Genomic DNA, 23,600 nt, shown 5'->3' on the forward strand with positions numbered 1-23,600 from the left:
ATTTTCCTTCTAAACACTCTCTCCAGCTAAAGGGAACAAGTAACTCGCCTTCCTCTTTTGCTGTATCTTTACGGCAGGGTGCTCGCAGGCTGAGGGCTCTGTGTACCAAACCCCGAGACGTGTTTAACTCTGGTGGACAGTGACTGGGCTACCTTCATCCCCGTTTATCTAAATACAACGGTACTCACGTGCAGCCCGGGGGGGCCCATTGCACCAGGGTATCCGGGTTGACCGGGAGGGCCCTGAAGAGAACAACATGGGATCAGACATGCCAGGCTCAAGGGTTAAGCACCCGTGCTGACGGCTTCTCCCAGCTGCTGGGCTCCTGCACCCCATGGTATGCACCGGTGCCTCTTTCTGCTGGGCCAGCCTGGTGCGCACGGATGTAAACCACCTGCTAATGGGTTGGTCTGGCAAGTAAATGTGCCCGGCCCCCACTGCTGAGGGGCACCTGGCCCACCGAGCTGGGGACAGCTAGCCAAGGCGAGTTCCTCTGGGGCAGAGCTGGGATCATTAGTATGCCCAGAACCTGGGGCTGCAGGACTTGAGCTTCCACATCTGTCTATGTCGCAGCCTTTCTGAACCGAGGTGTCGTCTCTCCCTCATACAGTGACGGAGGGCTTCTCCAGCAGGAAACTAGCATCCTGCTAGCCCCTCTCCCCCACAGGGCAGCAAAACCCACTGGGGAGGCAACAGCCAGGTCTATCACTCACCAGTTCCCCTTTCGCGCCGGTGAGCCCAGGTGGTCCACGCTCGCCCTGGAGACCCTTTGGAGAGAAAACATGAGGTTCTGCCAGGTATTTCTACCCTGAGCCCCATTCCCACCCTGCCAGTGGCAGGGCCGCTGCACGCAGTAGGGCAGGGCCGAAGAGAGTGGGATGGTGCCATCAGACACGAGCACAGCTCCCGCCCCCGGAGCTGGGCGCTTCAGTTCACACTCCCTCCATTGCCACCGGAGGCTCGCAGGGCTATCGGCATTGTGAAAACTTGTCTTGCCACCTAGCCGCAGGCCTGGCTTTTCCAGAGCTGGCCCCTCTGCCAGGGAACCTGGAATACTGCCACCCCGCTAGCTTGCTCCGGCACTTCGTAGGCCAAGGGGCAGCGCCTGCATTTGTCTGAAGGCACAAAAGCCAGAGGAGCCTAGAGAAAGCCGGGTTGAAGACGAGCCCCACCCTGCACCTCTGCAGGCATCTCGTCCATGGGGCTCAAAGGGTCGACTCCCCAGTCGGGGTGGATCAGCCCAGCTCCGTCACCTTCAGTAGAACCCTGTCGATTTGCAGCAACTGGGACCTGGCTCTAGCGACATCCGCACGCATGGCTGGGTAGACACACCCTGGCTGGGAGAGAGGGACTTACCTGGCCCATCTCCAAAGGAACAGAGGCAACCGTCTTGGATGCTGCGATTCCTGAAACCCCCCGCTGGCCCCTCACCCCAAACGCTCCTCCCAAACTTGACCTCCCAGCACAGGCCGGCGCCGACTGGCCGACACGCTGGAAGGCAGATCCTCAGCAGCCCTGCTTTCTGGAGAGGGTGCTTTGGACCACAATGGATGGGTGCTGCACATCCCTTCAGAAGGCGGGGACTTGGGTCTAGCAGGGGGGCACTAAGCTGGGCAGGGAAAGTCTTGCCCCACGGATGGCTCACCGCTGCGTGTAGCCCATGAGCGGAAGCTGAAGCTGCCCTCTCCCTGGGACCTCGTTCACACCCAAGGGCTCCCAGTCGCCTTTCCCCTCCCGCCGCGTCTCCAAGTGAAGCACACGAGCGTGCGCACAGGACGGGATGCACCACCCCCAGCGCGCGGGCAACAGACAAGAAACGCACATGAATTCTCGCCGGGCACGCGTAGGCGTGACTGACAGGTGAAGCTACAGAGTGGGAGGGGCTAAGGAGGTAACACCCAGGCCCCGCCCCTGGTCCCTACAATTTCCAAATGAACCTGGGCGGGGATCGACATAGCGACAAGGAACGACTAGTATGGGGGTTAGTTTCGGTTACATGGCACCTATGTGGTGGAAAGTGATGCTGTTTCATAGGACACACCGGTGAGGACGTGAACACTGCGTAGCAATCACACAAACAGACCGTGGGGTTACTGTGACATTAGCAGAAGATGCCAGATATGAGATTAGGACATTAATGACGTGGGGATGAGTCCTGTGAGAAAAACCACAATTCAGGCGCCATCTCCCATGCCTGGCAACTGAATCTCACCAGGGGTTTGGGGAGTGAGGCAGAGGAGGATCCATTTCTTTTGAGGGCAGGATTGGGGCTTTGCTGACAGAGATCCTGCGTGCTCAGCTGGGCGCTGAGGCGGGAGGAAGAGGAGACGAGAGAGAGAATGAAGAGAAAGGAGGGAAAAGTGGAGTGATTCAATTTTTTTCTCGACTGAGTCTGATTTTAGCACAATGGGGCCCTGGACCAGAATGGCTAGTGTGTGGCAGCAGGCTCCACCCAGCCACTTAGGCTGCATGTTCACACCCTGGCTTTCCATGCACCGTCTCTGTGCGGACAAGCCCTGGGTCAGAGCAGCTCCGTTGGAGTGACACCAGGTTTTCATATGGATTGCAGAAGCAGCTCCAAGCCCCAGCAGAGATCAAAGGCTCCATTGTGCTGGGTGCTGCACAGACACACAGCGAGAGACAGTCCCAGTCCCAAGGAGCTCACAACTGAAGCAGCCAAAGAGGGGGGAGAAAGGAAGAATCACGCCCATTTTACAGATGAGGAACTGAGGCCCAGAGGGATTCCAAGGTCACCCAGGGGGTCTGGAGCAGAGCCAGGAAAGGAACACAGGGCTCCCAAGTCCCAAGCCAGTTGCCTTAGCCACAAGGCCAGATTTACACCGGCTGGGAAGCTGGCTCCACTGAGTTCAATGGAGTTACTCCTGATTTACTCCCATGTAAATGGGATGATAATCAGGCCCACTCAGAGGGAGATGAGAGGCAAGGAAAGGAGAGATGGGGACAGGAAGGATGCAGAGGGGATAAGAGGCCACTGTGGCAGGGCAGGAGATTAACCAGTGTGAGGCTCTTCCTCCTGGGGTCTGGAGAAGTCTCTGCCTCGGGGAACCAGTGTATGTGGGGCCTGGCTGGGTGATCAGGCATAGAGCCCGGAGGAGAGGAATGGAGGGGGACAAAGCCAAACAAGCATCAGCGACAAAGGACCGCACAGAGCACGTGCAGTGCTGGATTCTTACAGGCAATCCGGGTGCGCCAGGCGTTCCAGGAAAACCTGGAGGGCCCTAAGGGAAGAAACAGTAAGATCACACCTTGGAAATCACATTCAGGAGGCTGACGGGGCTGGGCCTGGGGCTGGTGGGGACAGGACGCTCGGCAGGGAAGCTGAGGGGCTGGGTTTTCCGACACCGGCTTGTTTCAGACTCTGGTTCCGAGCGGGATCTCTCTTCTTCTGGTCTCCAGAATAGCTCTGCAGACTTACCCATCCTTCACCGCCAATGGCATCTTTGCTCCCATCTAGAGAAGGCAGCTCAGTCCAGAAGCACTTACCCGCCTCCATCCCTCACTGTGGCCTTAGGGCTGGCCTGGGATTCGCCGCTGGGTTGGCAGAATGCATGGCCACTCTGCCGCGCTCAGCCATTCCCAGCCCAGGCTCTTGGGGGGGGAAATCTAGGCTTGCTTGGCCATTGACTGCCGTGGGGCCAGGATTTCAGCCTGGGATTTTCTGAGGGGCCATAGCATGGAAGGGAGTCCCCATTGCACAGTGATCTGTCATCCTAGGGCTCACCGCCCCAACACAGGCGATGGCAACCCCGAGGGAGCAACAGATAACTCTTCTCTGGAGAGTGCTTACAGCACGTTCAGCACACAACTGTCCCATCCAGAGCAGGACGGTGCCAGGAAGGGGCAGCACCCTGCCCTACATACAATGAGCAGGACAACTCCAAGTCTACAGAGTATTCTGTTTGCAAGGGTTACTTACAGTCGGTCCAGGGGGCCCTGGAGATCCTCTCATCCCTGGTGTGCCCTGCAAAGAGACCAGCACAGAATGAGATGCTTGAGACAGGAGCAGTAAAGCAGAGCATCATGCCTGGCCATTGCAATGGCCCCAAGTGAAGCACACAAGGTCAAGACGTAGCCCACTGAGGAGTGTGTATGACAACTCCCTTCTGTGCCTGAGTCTCAGAGATTGGGAATCTACTACAGCCGCCAGCTCATGCTGGTACGTTGTGAGCTTCCCCAGTTCAATCCCCGTCACAAATTCACAGAACGAGCAGGTGGAGACCCAAGCGACTGCCGTCAAAAGATGGGAGATACAGAACAGAGCAAAGAGGGAGGCTGAACGGAGCCGGTTCCCACTGACTTCAGCACAGTTCGCCTCCAGGACCTGGAGTTCAGTGGGCTGGGGCTGGCTCTGGCCTGAGAGTTTTCAGGCCATGCTGCAAGACTTGCCCTGTGCCCCAGGCTCTGCCTGGGGGGAGGTGGCAAAGGGCAGGAGGGAGGCAATGCTGGTGGGGGAGGGTATCTAAGGGCCATGCCATGGGGACGAAAATCTCAATCAATCGCTAGAAATGTTACACATGAACTGCAGTTCTCAGGGGGCCAAAGCCGGGGAGTTGGAAACCTGCCAGCCGGTGGGCCTGGCCCAAATGCTGAACATACCTGTTCCCCCCTCTCTCCAGGTAAGCCCGGGATCCCCGGCAGCCCAGGCTCTCCAACACAGTCACCATTGCTCTCCGCTTGGTCACCCTGGGGGCGGGGGAAGACGAGACCCATTTCAGGAGATGCTTCTGATCAATCCCCGCCTTCCCAGGCTGTGAAACTCAGCAAGCCATCAGCAGAACCAAGCCAACATGTTCCCGCCTGTCACATGCAGAGAGTGGAGGCTGGCAACTAGAAAACCCTGCCTGTCCCAGTGGGCTGTAAAACTGCCCTGGAGCCCCGCCGTGCTCGGGGATCCGCTGTCTGAGGAACATGGCTGCCCTGCGTGTGCTCTGGGCGGGACAGTCCCCCATGCTGAGTGCCCGCCAGTCCCAACGCCCTGTCCTTAGACAGCCCAGGCGTGGATTCATCTGGCAGGGTTCTCGGGTCACAGGGGAGCAGAGCAGAATCTCCTCCCCAGGACCCCTCCCATGACCAGCTCCGAGTTCGCGGGGCTCTACTCACCCGGGGCTCCTCCGCTCTCGGGAACTGAGCGAAGCACTGAAAGAGGAAGAGACGCAGAGAGTTTATCCCTGCTGGGTTTTGCTTCCACGTTCCTGCCTCAGTTGGAGAAGAGGAGCTGTGGGGCTGGCAGTGTCCCCGGTGGAGGCGGGGAGAAAAGGGATCCGCATCTTCCAATCAGCTGGGGGGGGACCCTGCCAGGTGTTGGGGACCCCCGGCCCGCCCCATCTTAGAGGATTGGGCCCATACAACATAGACCCCATTTCCACAGTGCAGGGTAACCCCCACCCCCAACACCCACACTCCTTCAGAGACTCCATTGCCCTTGTGCCCCCAGCGACCAAGCGAGCCAAGGGTTGGCATCAGTGACCGCCGTTCGGATTGCGTGCCCGTGTTGCACTGAGGATGGCACAATGGGCAGCACCAGGGAGAATGGGGTGTGCAAAGGGGGCCTGAACCAGGAGCTGCACAAGGCCAGGAGTAGACGAGGTGGTACCGGGTGCAGGCAGGGATTATGTACCCGGGCATATCCCTGCATTGGGCAGGTGTTTATCTGCGCAAGGGGGAGCTTAAGGACAGATGTGCCGGCGTGGCCAGGAGACAGGTGTGCACACGTGTCCGTGGGGTCTTGCTGCTGGATGTGCGGAGCTGTGCATCCACGGGTTAGGGCCGTTATGCTAGTGGATGTGTGAATGCTCGGGGTGTACTGCACACCAGGACATGGCTGTGATTGAAGCATGGAGCTTCCCCTGTGTTTGAGTCCCCCCAGACAGTGGCTAATTGCCAAGTACCCGCCGCAGGAGGTGGTGGTTGGGTACTCACCCGCGCGCAGTTGTCTACGCCGGGGGCGCCAGGCATGCCCTGGTCACCCTTCTCCCCTTTGACTCCGCTGGGTGTGTGGGAGCCAGTCTGCACCTGGGCACAATCCCCGCAGATGTTCTAGTGAGGGGGGGAGAGCAGGGATTGCACGAGGTGGGATCTGCCCAGCGGCCACCTGGGACACGCTGGCTCAGTGCATTGTCTGTTGTTTTGCCCGAAAGGACCCAGCTGGAGCTCGGGGCCCCATGGTGCTAGGCGCTGCACTGGCAGAGCGATCCAGCAGCCCCGCCCCGTGGAGTTTATGAAGATGGGATTGTGTCACCCTCTAGTGGCCAGCCCATGTGACTACAACAGCCGCCTACTCAACAGATGCAGTCTCTGGGTCAGAGCAGGCTCCCTTGGGCTCCGACAGGGCCCAGCGCCAGATGCTACAGGAGGAGGTCCAACCACCTGTCCAGGGGCCAATGGTGGGGTAACTTGCTGCCTAGCCCCTGTCAGCCAGAGGCTAGCTCAGGCCCGGACGTCCCCCCCCCACAGCTAGAGTTGCCTCTGCTCCTTAGCGCGCTTACCTTGAGCACCTCGATGTTCCTCTCGGCTACGACAGAGAGCGGCCCCTGCAACAGACACACACAGAAAGAGAGGGCAAACCCCTGGAAACCGGTCTTTATCGCCGGAGGCTCATCTTGCTCAGGGCGACCGCCAAAGCAATGAAAAGCATGATGGGTAACAGGCTGTACGTTAACATGTGCTTTGCCCGGGAAGACTTAGGCGCTTGGGAAATAACTCGGCAAGAGCTACCGGCGGAAGAGCGCTAAGCACACACCTGGGGCAGACAGTGACACGGACACATCAGCTCCTATACCTACCACTTCTCCTGCTGGCCCAGGCAGTCCTGGCAAACCATTGTGTCCTGGGAAGCCCTAAAGCCAAGGAGAGAGCTTGAATATTCAAATCCTTCTGCACAGCCTTCTCCTGACACCCTGCTGCCTTCTCCCACTCGCATTCTCTCTCTTCTTTCCTCTCCACCTAGCGCTGCTCTTGTAAGGTTCTGGGGCCCAAACTTGGTTCCGTCTTAAAGGCACTCTGATAGGATACCACTAACACTCAGCTCTTTGCATCTGTAGATCTCAAAGAGCTTTACCAAGGAAGGGTGGTGTCATTCTCCTTGTTTTTACAGATGAGGAAACTGAGGCACAGAAAAGGGACAGTGATGTGGCCAAGGTCACACAGCTGCTCAGCAGCAGGGCTGGGAATAGAACCCAGGTCTCCTAACTCCTCACCCAGGACTCTAGCCTCTAGACCTCACTGCGGAGGTGGGAGTTTTTCAGAAACTAACCATTCTGGGACAAATACTGTAGGGCTGTATTCTTATTACACACAGTTCTAAAGGGCCCATCCCTGAAGCCTCGGGGCCCCTCTGAGGCAAAACCCTCACTGACTTTAATGGGATCGGTGCCTGAGTAGGGACTGAAAGCTGCAGGACTGGGGGCGGTTTTTAAAATGTACCATTTCACGGTCAAGAAATAATACTCTTTGTTTTGTGGGACCTACAAATTTGTTTGGTGCTTCCCCCGCCCGTTGGCTAGGCTGCAGCACTGCACTAAGATGCTGTTCCCTGAGCTGGACTCATGCCGGTAGCACCAACAAAAACGTTTAGGCAAGACCACGGTGCTACATCCACAGCTGGGGATCCCTCGTCGATTGCAGCTCCAATCCAAGGGATAGGGAATAGTCTCTTTAAGGCTGAAGATGTTTACACGGAAGAGGGCAAGGTCTCCCTTAGGCTGGGAGGCTGCGAAATACCAGTCGCCGGTCAGTTACAGAGACTCAGCTCCCCTCTGAGTTGGGTGGAGGCTACCTTGGGCCTCTCGGGGTTGGCTCAGCCAGGTAACCCAGCACACGGGCATTACTTTTAACCGCTGACAATGAAACATCCCGCAAAGGCGCGGCAAGCAGCCCTAGCTGGAGAGAGCTCAGCCAGATTGGCTAACGAGCCTCGGTGTTGGCCGGGGGTCGTTAGTGTTCCCTGGCACCCGCCAAGGCAGGGGTCCCAGAGAGAGACCCGGGGGTTAGGAATAGCTCAAAGGGGCTGGCGGGAGGGTTACGGGACGCCCTGCTGGCTGCTCATGTCCTGATCAGAGCAGCTGCTCGTGGGGTGATGAGTTGAAGCCTGGCAGCTCAGACCCAGAGCTGGGCTCCCCGAGAGTCTAGGGGTGACTGGAGATCATGCACACACACGTGCATGCATGCACACACACGTGCATAAGTGCACACACGGCCATGCCTGCTCCCGCCACAGGCAACTCAAGCTTCACCATCGGCCCCCAAGGGAGCAGGATCGGGGCCTCAACTTGCTCACGGCTGTGTCCTGCAATAGAGAGCCCACCCCAGTCCCTTCTCCCTCACTCACCTGTCTCCCCGGAGCTCCTGGGGGGCCTGGCGGTCCTGGGGCACCTGGTGGACCCTGCAACACCCCAAAACAAAGAAAGAGGGGCCATTAGGGCAGTGCTGGGTGAGTGGCCGGGGGTGGGTGCAGGAGGACGCAGGCTGCCGCGCAGACAGAGAGGGAAGCGCGCACACACCTGCGGGCCAGGCTGAGGCTGCCAGGAGGTCCCGATCCACAGTCCTGGGGCTCCCTGCAGGTCCAAGAGAAGGGGAGAGCATTTAGCGAAGGCGAAGCAGTGCCCAGGGCGCAGGTGTCACAGCTCCACTTGCCCAGCCACCGAGGCAGGAAAGCAGCTGGGCAGCGGGGGGAGGGCAGCGCAGGATGTGGGGGCAGGTGGCCTGCCCTAGACCATCACCCAGCGGGAGAAGGAGACCAGGAATAGGCAGACTCATGGCTTACCGGCATCCCTGAGTAGTTGGGGTCTACGCGGGGGCCAGGCTGGCAGGTGCATTCGCCGGGGTCCCCCTGAAAACACAAGAACAATCAGCACTGGGAGCCTCCTGGCTAGGGCCCAGCGGGGGGCAGGGCGGTCAGGGCTGGGAGCCCCCTGGCTAGGGCCCAGCGGGGGGCAGGGCGGTCAGAGCTGGGAGCCCCCTGGCTAAGGCCCAGCGGGGGGCGGGGCGGTCAGGGCTGGGAGCCCCCTGGCTAAGGCCCAGCGGGGGGCGGGGCGGTCAGGGCTGGGAGCCCCCTGGTTGGGTCACAAGCGACTGGGGTGTGGGCACAATGCGCATTGACGCCTTACTGCTTGGTCTCTGCAGGCGGCATGGCAGGGAGGGGACACCCCTACCCTGAAGAGCAAGGGGAAGAGTGCCAGGGGCAAGAGAACCCCTCATCCGTGGTTTAGCTGCAAGACCAAGTGCCCAGCAGTGAGTGGATGCTGCAGGCGGGTCGTGGGTGCCAATCGGTCGCAGCCTCCACTGTGGGCTGTCGGCACAGGCTCAGCCACAAGGGAGGTGATGGGGCCCAGACAGCAATCAGGGATGGAAAGGAAACCAGCTCACCTTCTCACCCTGCGCCCCCTTCTCTCCCTGCAGGGAAGAAGCCGAGAGAAACGTGTTAGAGGCCAACATCAAATGGGTCAAGAGCAAGAGATTGTGTCGCAGGTTCTGTCTGGGTCCCGGAACCAGAACCGGAGAAGCGCTGGACAGGGGCTGCATACACCCATTCAGCCCGGGAACAGCCGTTCCCTTCTGCCATGCTTGTGCCCCAACATTCACTGTTCACCAACAATCATGCAAACAAGACTGTGTTGGTGTGAGCGGCTGCTCTTTGCACAAATACCCAAATTCACAAAAGCATCTGCTATTGGCCTGTCTCCTGTTCCAAAACTTCCAGTGATCCAATCAGAAACAGCACCATGTGGCTTAGGCGACCATTCACCCACCAGCACTAACCCACCGTGAACAGGTGACATGAGCCAGTGACAAAGGAACCAACCACTGGGAATAGCCTTTGTTCCAGCCCTGCTCTGCTTGCGGGCCGGAGAAAGGCCTCCATTCATCTCCTAGATTACTCACAATGGATAGCTCACCCGGCTCTGAGCAGAACCCAGACAGCTGGAGGGAATGAGTGTAACAGCTGTTGGACTTCAATAGCATAAAGGACCACAGCCAAGGCAGGAATCATCTCCCGAAAATTCCACCTCTCTTACTAACCACGCCGGAGAGGACTCGGAGGGAAAGCCTCTAACCCCCATATCCCCTTGGCGCTACTTCCAGCTTGTCTCCTTCTGGGCTTCAACCTTTCTAGGGCACCTGCCAGCCAAGTACCTCAAACCACTTTACAAGGGACAGTAACGTACTGTCATCCCCATCCTATAGGCAAGGAGGCAAAGATCACATACTGTGGGCCTGAGCCGAAGCTCACGGACATCAATGGAAAGGTTCCCGTGGAGAAGTGAAGAACAGAACCCCGGTCCCCCTGCCTCCCAGCTCCATGTCCCCTGCCCCCTCAATGGGCTGCGTCACTAATGCCCAAGCAGCAAAGCTGGTGCGATCTGTTTCACTTTCTCCTGGTCAGTTTCCCTTCCGGGTTCTGCTATGTGTGGGATTCCAGCACCGGGGGGGAGGAGGGGTAAAACAAGAGGGGAAACACCTGGTTTCACCGACTGAATGAACGTTGCTATTCATATCCAAAGGTTATTTTTCTCCTCCTTCTACTTAAATCTAGATTTTGGGGGCCTAACAAGAATAAATCGACAGTGTCCCTTTCACAGCCCCCAAGGCAATGATGGATCAGTTCCCAGTGAAATCCAGAGATGCATGGCACCGGGGGTTGAGCTTTCCTGGGGACCCCTCTTTTGTCACTTCCCCCAGAGGGTGGGAGATTGCAGAAGGGCGGTTCTCCGGACCAATCTTCTTTCTATCTGACTTAGGTCCTTATCTGATCCCCCAGGCACAGCATCTGAGCACCTCACCATCTTTATCGTATTTACCCTCACAACAGCCCCATGAGGTAGGGAGTGCTGTTATCCCCTCTGCAGAGATGGGAAACTGAGGCACAGAGCCAGTAGCGGAGCAGGATTGCCAGGGCATCAGTCCCCGGGGAGGAGAGCTGGTCCAGCAGGGAAACACAGGGATGGACCCATCCCTCCCCCGCATCAAAAAATCCTTCTCTTTCAGCAAATAAAGCCCCGGTTGGCTGTTGGCAAAGTGATGGGTGAGGGTGATGGACACCAAGGTGATGGAGGTGACATGGAGAGAGAATGGGCTAACGCCATTACCTCGTTTAACAAGGTATCCGTCCACTTCTCTGTCACCGGGGTCGAATCAGAGACAGGGAGCCCTCAGGGTGAGGGGAGGAGCTTGCTCCCGCCTCTCCCGACATGGAGGCCGCCTGCATCAAAGCGCAAAACACTGTCAAAGACGCGGCCCTTCCCAACGGGCCAGATCCTAGGCTGGCATGAATCGGCACATCTCCATCACGGCCAGCGGAGCCTGGACCACTCTCGCCGGCCCAGGATCTGGCCCGGCGGCCCCTAGCGGCGTCACCAGGCCCGACGTTCCAGGGCGGCACCGTTGCGCCACGACATCTCCGGTGCACGGGGGATGCTGTGTCACAGCGTGGCCGGGGGGAAGGTCGCGTGGGGTGAGGCCTGTCTGCGGGGGAGCGGGAGCACAGTCAGTCTGCTGTTGCGGCTGCACTGCCTGGTCTCAAGGGAGCGAACACCCGGCGCAGCCCGATTCTAGCCTGGTGGTTTCGGAGAGTCTCCCACCAGCTGGAGAACACCCTCCTGCAGACACGGGGCTGCATCTTACGTACCATCAGCCCATTGGATCCAGGCACCCCTGGCATTCCCCGCTGCCCTTCGCGGCCCTAGGGGGGAGAGCAAAACAGCAGAAATGTGAGGCAGGCGAAGCATCACCCCGGCTTTACAGATGGGGAAACCAAGGCATGGAGCAACTTGGCCACCTTCCCAGTATTGCTCGACTGATCAGGGAACAGAACCCAGGAGTCCGTCCTCCCTGCCCCTGCTCTGACTAACAGATGCATTCCGGTTAAGGAAGCTCCTTAATAGAAGGCACCGAGGGTCCATAACCAGGTGAAGAACTACGAGTGGCATTGATCCTGCCTGTGTACGGGCACTGCATGGACTGAATGCACCTGGGCTCTGCTGTAGGGTCAGCAGCTGCCCCAGCTGTGACTCTTCCATCCAGGCTAGGACTTAGGAAGCTCCCAGGCCGTGACACCAGCCAGCTCAGGCAGGGCCAGCTGTTTTGGGGTCTGGAGGCCCAGGGACAACCATGGCATCTGTCTGTGTCCAGCAGCCCCAAGAGTGGATCCCCTTTCTAATGCTTACAGCCAGATCTGGTCTCTTCTCGCCCCGCACTGAGAGGCCTAAGGTGGTAGCACAGTCCAGTGGGAGGATCTCAGCCCCCCCACTGAGCTAGGGGCCTGGAGCGGATTATGACAGGCTGCTCCCTTTCCTCTCCCACCCTCCACCCAAGCAGCCAGACTCAGTGGTCAGCAGGCACCACGACATCTGAGGCTCAATGGCTGGTACCCAGCATCAGGGAATGTGCCAGAGCCAGGGGCGAGGTGGGGGGCTGTGTGCAAGGGGGTGATTGCTCCAGGTAACATGCTGAGGTGGGCAAGGTCCGGGCACCCCCAGGAAGCGACTGTAACATCCCTGAAGCCGCAGAGTTAACAGGGTCCAGTGCTGTGGCAGGTACGGGGTACTTACCGGTGGCCCAGTGATGCTCATCCCCAGAGGTCCGGGAGGACCCTCCTCCCCTTTAAGGCCAGGGGATCCCTGCAGGGAAAAAAAAAAGAGAGTCACATCTAGGCCAGCCCCAGGGTTGGGGGGGGAATCTGCTCCTACTGCAAGGGTGCGGTGGAATCCTCATGGGACCATGGCACAAGCTGATGTGGCTCAAGACCACAAAGTGAAGGCATGGCTCAGCCCCCCGGGGTCTCCTGGCTTTGACCACTAAGCCACACAGCCCCCTCCCCTTTCCCTGCATCTCCCAGGAACGTCTCCACTGCAGGGGAAGCACCCAGCCACCGCAGCTGACTCGGCACCTGGTGCAGTTGTTAAACCTGCCACACTAGGAAGGCTTCCGGCCCATGGTGAGAGGAGGGGTCATTCCTGGAACAGAGCGCAGGGCTGTAAAGGCGCAAGCTGGCCTGGACAGCCACCAGCAACAACCCTCACCGCCGGAGATGGCTCATGGTGCAGCAGGACGCCAGGGTCAGATGCCAAGTGCCTGGCTCAAGGATCTGAGCGTGCCATGCACAGAGCTCTGGGGGACGCATCATGCCAGGAGCACCCCAGGGGATGCTTTCACCTCAGCAGGAGTTAGATTGTCCCCCTGCTTCTGTGTCACTGTTGCCCGCCCACTTCCATCCACAGAACAGTCCCCGCTGGCTCCCTGCTGGGAAGGAGCTTCATTCCCTTGCTCTGAGATCATTGTGTTCCTGAGTGCCTCGAGCACCTACGACCACGGGGGGATCCGTAGGCAGCACGGCTGGCATTGCAGGGCATCGATAACTGGCCAGCACTAGCCGGTGAGATGCACAATGCCCCATCTCCTGTGCAGGCCCAGGGCTATCCCAGCAGGGTGGTGCAGCAGGGCTGGACTGCAGAGCGCTGGCAGAGCTGGCAGGGGGGTGGCAAGGGCTGGAAAAGCAGGAGCAGCTGCTGGTCAGGATGGAGGGGCCTGGGCAGAGCTGCGTGAGCCCAGGGCCCAGCCTAGCCGGCGGCTCCTCGGACTGGAGGTAGCCAGCACACACGTCCCCTGCTGGTGCTAGCCAGGCTGCAGCCAGCCACCACAGCCGCTCCAGGTACGGAGCATAACACTCCCCCTGACGTGTACACAAAAGCCCTCTCCGAGGCACGGGCCGCAGCAGAGTGGCAGTACCAGGGCCTTTGGGCTGGGGGGCAGCAGGGGGTGAATAATAAGGACATGGCCCCAGTCCTGAACCCTCCCCCCCCACACCCCGGGTGGTGGTTTCAGAGAGTGGTGAAACCACCCTCCCAACAGGGCCGGGAGCCAGACTCCAGCAGCCCGGGCTTATCCTGCATGCTAAACCCCAGCTACATCGTTGTGTCTGGCCACGCTGCCGCCCGCTGGAGCCTCCTGCCCCATGGCTTTGCCCAGCGCCATTCAGTAACCACCTGCTTGTGTTCGGGTGGAGGGTATTGGTGCTAACGGCTGGAGCCTGCATGGCTAACAGCCTGAGTGGGGCTGGCTGGGGGCCAAATCACCATCAGACAGCGCCGCAGGCAGGGTGGGCTCCACAGGCAGGGAACCCCTGGCTGGAGCTCCGTCACCCGGCCGGACAGACAACAGCTCCTGGCCGGGGATCTGTCACTGCCAGACTGTAGAACAAATCCAGGACAGCACCACTGCCCCTCAGCCATCCCCAGGCGCTAGGGGAGGGTTCAGTGCCAGGCTGGGGGCGCTCACCTTGGCGCCTTTCTCTCCCACGGCTCCTACCGGCCCTCGAGGTCCAGGGTGTCCCTGGAGGGGGGGCGAAAGACGACAATCAGCAACTCCCTTTGCTTTCCCTGCTTGAGCCAGGCTCCAGAGTGCCTGACGCCACCCGCTTTAGGAGGAGGAGAGTCTTTGCCTCCCTCTAGTGGCTGGTCCGTGTCATAGGTTAAGGAGTCTACTACTGCTGCCCGCTAACAGGTATTTGCACAGACGACGACGGGAGTTCAGCTGCCAACTCCCACTGGAATTTGATGAGACATGGACACCCAAGTGCATCATCTCAGGCGAGCCCGTTAGTTGGCAGCAGTGGTAGACTCGTTAACCTAGTATCTGGCTCAGCCTCAGTTCTTACCTTGTGCAGGAGAGGCTCACGCTGTTAGTTGTGAAGAGGCCTGGTTCAAACCTTGCTAATGGTCCAAGCAGGGTGAGTTTAAGCTTCCCCAGGCAGACATCTGTCGGGGCTGAGGGAGGAGCTCAGGACTTGGCCCCACACATGGGACCCTCAGGCCTACTCCCCTCTTGAGGGGCAGCATGTTCCACAGCTCAGGGTTCCTCCAGCAACCCAGCATGTCTCCAAGTGAGCACGACTCTGAGAACATCGCATTGTGTAGTGACCTGTGTGGCCCCATGTGCACCAGTGCAGCACAATGCTGGGAGATACTATTGTGCATCGCATGAGTGGTCCAGACTGGCATTGTGCAGTGGAGTGGCATGCAGAGTAACACAGCACTGTGCGACGCTTCCACACCACTGCACGTGTTGCACAGTGTAACCTGTAGCAGCGTTGTGACGTTACCCAGAGTAGGGTTATGTTACCTTGGCAACCACACTGGTCCTATCTGATGGTACAACGTTAGGTAACACAGCCTGGTGTGACACTATGCAATGCAGAGCTGTGTCTGGCATCGTGGAATCTTGCACGGCACAACACTGCGTACCAATGTTGTGTGACACTGCACAGCCTCACCGCTCATTGGCATACCACGCCCCAGCATGGCAGGGAGAAGGTTTTATAATATATGGGGCATACTGGGAAATTGGCCCCTTTTCAGGACATATAAACACTCAGCGGTGACAAAGCATATCTCAATTATATGACATGCCAGGCAGGATATACGGGGCCACTCCAGGGACCCAAAACAGCAGCAAAACTCTCAGCCTTGGTCATATTTTTAAGTGTCTGCACGATACGGTTTATGCTGCACGTAACAAATCCTCTTCCCCGCCACCCAACTGGCCCCAGACTCCTCTCCCTTTGCAACGGGGGGCTGGTCCTTTGAAAGGGATACTTGATGGAAGAGAAGCCTCCACTCTCCATGCCCCCCACCCACGGAGGGACTGGCAGGGGCCTATTTGTCTTGTCAGGACATTGGAGGGGGAGGAATGAAGGCATACTCACAATATTCCCAGGTGGGCCTGTCTCCCCGGGCTCCCCCTAAAAGACAGAGAGAATTGGTTGAGTCTCACTCTAGCAGTTGGTTCCAGCACGAAGATAGGGGTGCCAGTGGGGGTGTCCATCTGGGGTGAGCCGCAGGGAGGTGGGTGTGTTTCGAACCAAGCAGGCAGATTAGAAGCGGATCATGCCAGGCATGGGGAGACCGGGGCACTGCCCGAAGAGGGAAGCAATACCAGCTGAGCTTTGCTGGGCCATGGGAGGTGGGCAGTCGCGCTCGCTCAGGGGGTGCTCAGGGAGGCTGCGGCAGCCAGGGTGGGAGGTGGCATGGAAACAGTGGCACCGCCAGGCAATACCAGAAACAAGGCGAAAGGCAGGGCTGGAGAGACCAGGGGCTGTGGGGGAAGGGGTGGCGACACTGTTCTTTGGGGGATGGTGCCGACCCGGGGCTACCGGCCTGGTGCTGAGACTCACCTGCAGACCCTGGGCGCCGATCCCAGGGGGGCCTGGCTCACCCTAGAGAGACCACAGACACCGGTGAATGGAACATCCCCAGCCTTCGGCAATCCCCATACGACAAAGCCCGCTTCTGCCCTCACTCACCTGCAGCCCCTTCAGACCGGGGGGCCCCTGAATCCCAGGGAGTCCAGGTTTACCCTAAAAAACACCCCCCCATAGAACTGTTAGCCCAGGTCATTCAGCAGGCAGCGGACGTCTCTTTGATCAGAGACATCGCCGGTGCGGGGGGTGAGTGAGCGGCACTCACGGGTTTCCCAGGCTGTCCAACACCCAACGGTCCACGGTCCCCTTTGGCTCCGGGTTTTCCTGGCACCCCAACCACGTCTGAGAACTCCCCTTGGAGGGTGGGGCAGGTGTCGCAGGCATCTCCCTACACCAGGGGGTTGGAGAAAGGGGTCTGGGTCAGTACACAGGAAATGGATACCAGTGCGGCAGCTGGGGACCAAGGGAAGCAGAAGCCCCCCACTTTCCCTCCTCAGCAAGCCACATCCAGGTTCAGCCCAAGGGGGATTGGAACTTGCCACCCTCTGCTTCAGAAAGCGCATGCCTTGCTAACTGGGATAGAGACAATAGCTCCACAGGGGCAGGACTGCCAGGGACCACGAGAGGGTGGCACGCAGCACCCCCAGCAATGGCTGAGGAGGGCTAGGGAGGCGCGTGTCTGGGGGGATGGCAACCAGCTGTTTGATTCGCACAGTGGATGATTTGCAGAGAGCAAAGATGCCCCTGTATGGAAAGGACACGGGGGGGTGGAGGGGTTGGGATCATCGGGAACAGGAAAGCTGCTCCCAGCACGGGAGGGTCTCCCTGCTTGGGGGTGGCTCAGAACAGAGGGCTACTTGACCAGCTCACAACGGGCACTGCCGGGAGCAGAGACACTGGCGCCAAGCGGCAGTGTCAGCCCTCGAGAAGGCACAAATTGGGAGCAGGGTGCAGGGGGGCGGGTGGATCTTGATAGTGGGGGCCAATACTCACCCGTAGCTTCATCCCAGGTCTACCCCTTAGAGACCTGGGCCCGGGCTGCACTGACCGGCAGAGCTAGTTCTGCAGGAGGGGGGCACTCACCTTTTCACCTTTTGGCCCTGTCGGACCCCTGATGCCGGGGTCACCCGAAAGCCCCGGCAGCCCCACTGAGCCCGGTGTGCCAGGGTCCCCTGGATTTCCTGCATCGCCCTGGACAGGAGAGCAGACAAAGAGGATGTGACCCAGAGGATCACAGGAATCCCGGCCCCCTGCCTCCCCTGGGTCTCTGCCCCACTGTCCTTGGAGAGCTGGGTGCGAGCAGCATCAGAGCGAGTGCTAACAGCCTGGCAGCGCCACTCGTGTGATGAGTTGGGGCAGGGTGACAGTGCTCATGCACACGTTCCCAGCAGGCAGGACTGAGCCGGACCCAGCAGCCCCAGGGACTCCGATTCCCCAAGGAGTTGCGTGCTCAGTCCAGCCCACACCAAGGGAAGCCCCCACAGAAGCAGCTCTGCTACTATGGGGGCAGGGCGGGGGGATTCCCGCAGTTAGGGACCATGGGAAGCAGGAGGGGCAGGGAGCATTGCTCAGCGACACCCCTTCCCTCCCTCTCACCTTCTGTCCTTTCAGTCCAGGCTCCCCAGCTTTGCCCTGGGGGAACAAAACACACAAGGGAGGAAGAAACAAGCCAATCAGACCGGAAGGAATGGAGCCCCCTCCCCATTCCCAGGGCAATGACAGCACCCCTTAACAGAGAGGCCCCGAGGATGAAGCCCAGGAGGGAGTCAGGGGTGGGAACCTGCCCACAACCCCCAACACCACTGCCAGCCCGTGCCCCCTGCACACCGGCTGAAGGAGCAAAGGGCCAGGTGGACAGATGCTGGCGCTCAGTGGGGCCTGCCAGTTTGGATTAACCATTTCATTTCTGGTTCATTCAGCACCTTCACTGCCCCTAACCGCCCCCTCCCGCCCCCCGGCACATCAGGCAGCATTGCAATCACCTCCCCCCCGTGCCATGCCCTCCCCTTCCTATCCCTCCTCCTCTCTCTTACCTTCACCCCTTCCCTGGCCCTCTCTGCTCTCCTCCCGGATACGCCCTTCTGACTCACCATTCTGCCGGGCGCCCCAGTGCCGGGCAGGCCTGGCTCACCCTTCTCCCCCGGAGCACCAGGCATGGACACCCCGATCGCCTCCCCTTCGAGCGCCTCTGGAGGAGCAAGGCACTGGCCACACGGCTCTCCCTGCGAGGGGCAGGCACCAGGGTCAGAGCGGGGCAGGGGCTGGGCCCAGCGCGACCTCCCTGGTCCCTTGGCTAAGTTCCCTGGCTCCTTACTGACAGCGGGCACTTCAGCAAACTCCGTATGGGCCATTTCAGCCCTGTGGGTCCTTGTGCAGCCCCTGGGTATGGCGCCCGGCACCCTTCAGCCCAGAGGAGAATGCTGCTTCGGGCCCTGATCAGCAGCAGCCATGCGATGGCTCTTCAGCGAGACGAGTTTAGAGGGTCTCAGGCCGGTTCCTAGTGGGACGGCTCGCAAGAGCCACCGTGGTAAGCGGCTGCCTCCAGAACAGTGCCCTGGAACCAGAGCTCCTGGCTCAGCCCTCCAGCTAAGGGGTCGTGGGGGACGCTCGTCCCTGTGGGCACTGCTCTGTGGCTGGAGGGAGTCCAGGAGGTACCAGCTGGCTCAGAGCTCCACAGAGCTCACAGGGCAGAGGGATTTCATCCTCGCTTCACTGCTGTCACCCAGGAGCTGGGCCAGCCTGAGGGCTGGAGATCCCACCCTGCCTTATACAAAATGGGGCTGCCCATGGCTGGGCGGCGGGCGCCTGGCCACCCAAGAAGAGCTGTCCATTCACACCGGTGACCACGCCGTGCACAGGTGGAGATGGGGGTGGGCGGCAGGGCCCTAGCCCCTGGAGGCCCCTGGTTTTGCTGGTGGGGAAGGTGAGCCAGGCCAGCCTGGCTTTATGTTCTGGCCAAGAGGCCCGCCTCACGCACCAGCTGGGAGGTTTTTGAGCCACATCAAGTGGCTGTAACGCCTGTGCCAGGGATGCACCATCATGGAAGAGCTGGGAGGGGCACTCGGATGAGGAAGGGGACTCTCAAGAGACACCCTCCTGCCCCAAAACAGCTGCCAGGAGGGAGTTTCCATAAGAGGCTCAACAAGGGCACAGCTCTAGGGATGAGCTGGGTGGGGGAGCATCCCTGGCCACCCCACCCCTTCTCCTTCTGCAACAAGGGTTTCCAGGATCTCACCTTCTCTCCTTTCAATCCTGCAGGCCCAGTGTTCCCTCTGTCACCTGGAATCCCCTGCAGAGGTGAGACAGGTGCCTATAAAGCTCTGCTCATACGCGTACACACACCTATGTGCACACACAACAGACCCTTGCAAACCCACACATGTAGATACACCTCTATACGCGCATGCAACAGGCTCCTACACACACATTCTCTGTGTATGCACTCGGGACCTCCCGGTGATCCGATCCATGTCTCTGTTAACCTGCGCCCTGCACGGATTCGCTGCATTCACACCACGTTACTGACACTGCTCTCAGTTGCCTCGGGAGCTTCTGCTGTTGTTGCCAGTAGGGCAACGACTAGTGCCCCACAAGAGGGCGCCCCACCCAGCCCTAGGGCATCTAGCTCCTGTACTCACAGGTTTGCCGGCGGATCCTGTCTTTCCGACCTCCCCCTAGGAAGCAAAGCAGAGAGCGCGGGTGGTCAGGCCCAGAGGAAGGGAGGGAGGAAGACAGTGACCGCGCAGGGCCAAGAGGTTCACAATGCCAAGAGTTTAGGTTCGGTGCGTCCTCAGCCTGGCTCAAGGCGCCACCAGAAAGCCGCCAGTTGCCAAAGCTAGGTTGGGGAGGCCCAGCTGGCAGAGTTCCCTCCCCAGCAGGGAGATGTGGCCCCTCGGTTTTGCCAGCATGGGGCAAAGGGAGCAGGGCAGGGAGCCAGGGTAGGGCCTGAGAAGTTTGGGGGCAGCAGTGAAGGGAACATTGTTATCCCCAGTGCAGAGAGGATCCGGTGAGAGCTACGGGGAAGGGCCAGGCAGGGTTTGCTGTAACGAATCCAAGCTCCCACCTCCAGGGTTTAACCCTTCGCGTTCAGAAAGCCTCCACCCCCAGGGGGAGCCGCAGGCAGAAGGATGAGGGGACTCACCTGCTGCCCCTTGGCTCCGGCCAGCCCAGGGACCCCGGCTTTACCCTGCAAGACAAGCAAAGAAACCAAGTTACCCATCCAGCAGGAGGATCCCGAGGAGCCCAGCAGAGCTTTTTGCAAACCTGGAGAGTGGAGAGCCCCTGGGAATGAGCCAGGGAGGGAGCAAAGAATGCATCCCCAGCTGGGCCAAGGCAACAGGGAGGGGGAGAAAAGGGGCACCAGGTGCCAGGCTTCTTCAGGCGGTGGGGAGAAGAGGAAAGGGCAAGAGGCTAAAACACCTGTGGGGATGGGGGCACAGGCCCTAGGGGGTTGGAGCAGAGATGAGGGTAGCAGCCAGGTTTGGATATGAGGCTCTCTGGGGTTGGATTTAGGCCCATCTTTGCAAGGGAGGAAGCTCAAGCTTTCCCCTGAGCTGAGACCCCACATGGGCGTGACCCGCCCTGCAGGACTGGCCTGTGTCCCCCGCTCTAGTGACTGGTCCATGTTTTCTACAGCTGCTTGCCAGGAGACTCCCTCCTTTGGCTCCAGCAATCAGAGGCCCGAGATCTGAGCACAGATGCTCAGCGGGATCTGACCCCACTGGGAGGCCAGCCAGGAGGCTGGCTACACACGGACGCCCAGGGCTCAGCTCCAGTGGGTTAGTGCAGGTAGGGAGAGCCGGGGAAGCTCTTGGCCTAGTATGCTGAATGTCCCTGGGGAGGACAGGAGATCTGGGCTGAGAGGAGCCTTCTAATGACCTCTGCAGAGCTGTGTGGGCAGGGCCCCTTTGGCTGTTTGAATGCTGGGGCGCTGGGCCCATTTCCTCCCTCCGGGCAGGTGGGATCTGGCAGCTTTTACCATCTGGCTCCACTCCCTTTCTCCCTTCCCCCTCTGCACACCAGGGGCCTGCAGCCCCCTCAGCCTCCTACAGGATGGGGAGCCAGATCCACCTTCCACGCCTCACTCAGGCTGTCCCCAGCACAGTGTCTCAGCTCCTCTTTGGCTGGGATCAGGCCTGCGTGGGGACATGCCCACACCCCGGGGACTCTGCCCGGCACAGCCTCTAACCTGCCCACCCTCACGCTCGAGACCCAAGGAGCAGGGCGCGTACTCACCGGCAGCCCAGGCAGCCCGATCCCTGGGGACCCTGGCTCCCCTTTGGGCCCCTCCTTCCCCGGGAGCTGGTCGGAGCTCTGCAGCATGGAGGCGAGAGCGACAGGATTGCATGACACGCAGGGGGCTCCCTAGGGAAAGAACCAAACGGCACCAGGTCAGACAGGCTCCCAGTGCCTCTTGGAGCCATAACAGGGTAACGGCTCCTCTTCAGAGGGGTGGCGACCATCGATGGGGCCTGCAATCCGAGAGGAGAAGGGGGACGAGGACACTAAGGATGGGCAGGAGATTTGAGGGACCCGGGCACTCACCTTCTCTCCTTTTATTCCATTGATTCCAGGGTCTCCCTGAAAGAAGCAGACATACACAGGGTGTCAGAGGCAGGATGCAAAGCCCGACGCTTGCTGCCTTCAAAACACTCTTCAGCCAGCATTCCCAGAAGGACACTGGGAGAGAGGAAGCTGCTGCTGGAGGGTTGGGATGTGCACACACTGCTCCCCTCTACTGGACAGAATACGAAGTGTTCAGCGGTGTGTGTCATAGGCCCTATAGTGCTAACAGAGATGGGCGATTCTCCTGTAGCTCACACGATAGGGAAGCAGGAAGATCTGCCTTAGCCAACGACAGCAGGGCAGCAGCTGCTGACTTGACTGCTGTCCTGCAGCTGGTGCGGGAGCCTAGGTCAGTCCCAGCATAACAGATCTCTGCCCTTCTCCCAGACCAGCATGGCCGTGGACTCACCCTCGACTATTACAGACAAATCGAAGGCTTCCCCAGATTAGGGAAATGTGCCCAGGGTAACTATAGTGACATGGCTACGTTGCTGGGGCAGATGTGCTGCCCTGGTGCAAGAAGGGGGTTGGCATCAGAATGATTTTCCCCCGTAATTTGCCGGGGGTGCATTGGTGGAGCCACATCAGTGCAAAACCCCTCCAGTATAGAGGGAACATTAGTTGCAGACCCTCCCCTTCACGGTGGGAGGGGTGGAGAAAGACCATTCTGAATCCCGCTCCCCCATCCATTGCCCTCCTCTTGGGGGAAACCCAGCAATGCCCCAGCTCCCTGCTCCTATCCTTCTGAGAATAGAGCCAGAGGGACGAAATGCTCAGGGTCCCGCTGACCGCCAGATCTGGGGTCGGGAAGGAATCTTCCTGCCGACCCTGGAGGTTTTTTTGCCTTCCTCTGCAGCATGGGGCACGGGTCACTCGGGGGGCGGATTCTCTGTAACTTGAAATCTTTAAATCCTGACTGGAGGACGTCAGTGACTCAGCCAGAGGGTCTGGGTCTGTTACAGGAGTGGATGGAGGAGGTTCTGCGGCCTGCCACGTGCAGGAAGTCAGAGGAGATCATCATGAGGGTCCCTCTGGCCTTAAAGTCTCTGAGTGACAGTCACCGCCCTGGGGGTCAGAGCCCTGCTGGGCCAGAGGGGCCCCCAGCACACCCCTCGCTGCTCTCCACGGGCAAACAGGAAATGTTGTAACCGCACAGCTAGAACCGAGGTGTGAACTCTCTGAGGCACCCACCCTGTCGCCTTTGGGTCCGGGGAGCCCTGCCTTGTCCTGCAGGGGGGAAAACAAACAGGTGAGACAAATAGAAATGTCCTGCGGCTGCACCTCGGCCAGGACTCCGGGCTCATGCCGGCTGCCCTACACCCCGCACGGTCACCGGGATGCATGTACATTGCTCCACCTGGTACAGTGCTTTCCGCTCGAGGATGCACTAAGACCCTCCCCCCCATCAGTGCTCTCTGCCCCCCAAATGTCCCATCAGCCGCTCACTCCCATTGCATTTGCTGGCCTCGCCCCTGGAGGGGAGCCAAGGGGACGTCCCAGGGGCCCATCGCAGGAGGCGATGATGGCGACTCATGAGCAGGATCAGGAAGGACCCTGGGGACAGAACCTGGATGGATAATGGGATAGCTAGAGTTGGGGGATGGGAAGATTAAAAAGTGGGATCCCAGGCCCTCCCGCTGAGTCTCAGTCTGCCTTTGTGGTATCAGCTCTGGGCAGGGTCACAAGCCAGGAGGGCTGATTCCCTGGGTCCTGCTGACTTGGGGGTCCAAGAGCTGAGAACAGGCAGGAAAGTTCGGGCCCGATCCTGCCTCTAACCCAGACCCCAGTACAACCTCCTCCTTGACCCCATTGCCAGGGAGAG

The 23,600-nt window shown here is 59.6% G+C and overlaps 1 protein-coding gene across 7 annotated transcripts in view; it reads right to left on the minus strand.

Moving 5' to 3' along the window:
- COL16A1 (collagen type XVI alpha 1 chain) overlaps positions 1–23,600 on the minus strand; it is an 88,325-nt gene that overhangs the window by 17,784 nt on the left and 46,941 nt on the right. For 5 of the 7 annotated variants that reach the window (XR_006278215.1, XM_043505936.1, XM_038377528.2 and 2 more), the window contains 29 exons: positions 22,970–23,005; positions 21,758–21,793; positions 21,449–21,577; positions 20,355–20,399; positions 19,852–19,887; positions 19,449–19,502; positions 18,304–18,435; positions 17,810–17,845; positions 17,297–17,404; positions 16,479–16,601; positions 16,316–16,369; positions 16,187–16,228; positions 15,719–15,754; positions 14,293–14,346; positions 12,567–12,635; positions 11,645–11,698; positions 9,385–9,411; positions 8,783–8,848; positions 8,520–8,573; positions 8,348–8,401; positions 6,804–6,857; positions 6,507–6,551; positions 5,941–6,057; positions 5,122–5,157; positions 4,618–4,704; positions 3,938–3,982; positions 3,195–3,239; positions 714–767; positions 189–242 (listed from right to left, as the gene is read on the minus strand). Coding sequence is in view for 6 of the 7 variants with exons in the window: in XM_043505936.1 (XP_043361871.1) it covers positions 189–242; positions 714–767; positions 3,195–3,239; positions 3,938–3,982; positions 4,618–4,704; positions 5,122–5,157; positions 5,941–6,057; positions 6,507–6,551; positions 6,804–6,857; positions 8,348–8,401; positions 8,520–8,573; positions 8,783–8,848; positions 9,385–9,411; positions 11,645–11,698; positions 12,567–12,635; positions 14,293–14,346; positions 15,719–15,754; positions 16,187–16,228; positions 16,316–16,369; positions 16,479–16,601; positions 17,297–17,404; positions 17,810–17,845; positions 18,304–18,435; positions 19,449–19,502; positions 19,852–19,887; positions 20,355–20,399; positions 21,449–21,577; positions 21,758–21,793; positions 22,970–23,005 (1,782 nt within the window). In the remaining variant the exon portion in view is untranslated. The remainder of the gene's footprint in view (positions 1–188; positions 243–713; positions 768–3,194; positions 3,240–3,937; positions 3,983–4,617; positions 4,705–5,121; positions 5,158–5,940; positions 6,058–6,506; positions 6,552–6,803; positions 6,858–8,347; positions 8,402–8,519; positions 8,574–8,782; positions 8,849–9,384; positions 9,412–11,644; positions 11,699–12,566; positions 12,636–14,292; positions 14,347–15,718; positions 15,755–16,186; positions 16,229–16,315; positions 16,370–16,478; positions 16,602–17,296; positions 17,405–17,809; positions 17,846–18,303; positions 18,436–19,448; positions 19,503–19,851; positions 19,888–20,354; positions 20,400–21,448; positions 21,578–21,757; positions 21,794–22,969; positions 23,006–23,600) is intronic. The other 2 variants (XM_038377534.2, XM_043505939.1) reach the window with 2 other exon arrangements.

This window comes from Dermochelys coriacea, chromosome 19 (assembly GCF_009764565.3).
Source record: "Dermochelys coriacea isolate rDerCor1 chromosome 19, rDerCor1.pri.v4, whole genome shotgun sequence".
NCBI lineage: Eukaryota > Metazoa > Chordata > Testudines > Dermochelyidae > Dermochelys > Dermochelys coriacea.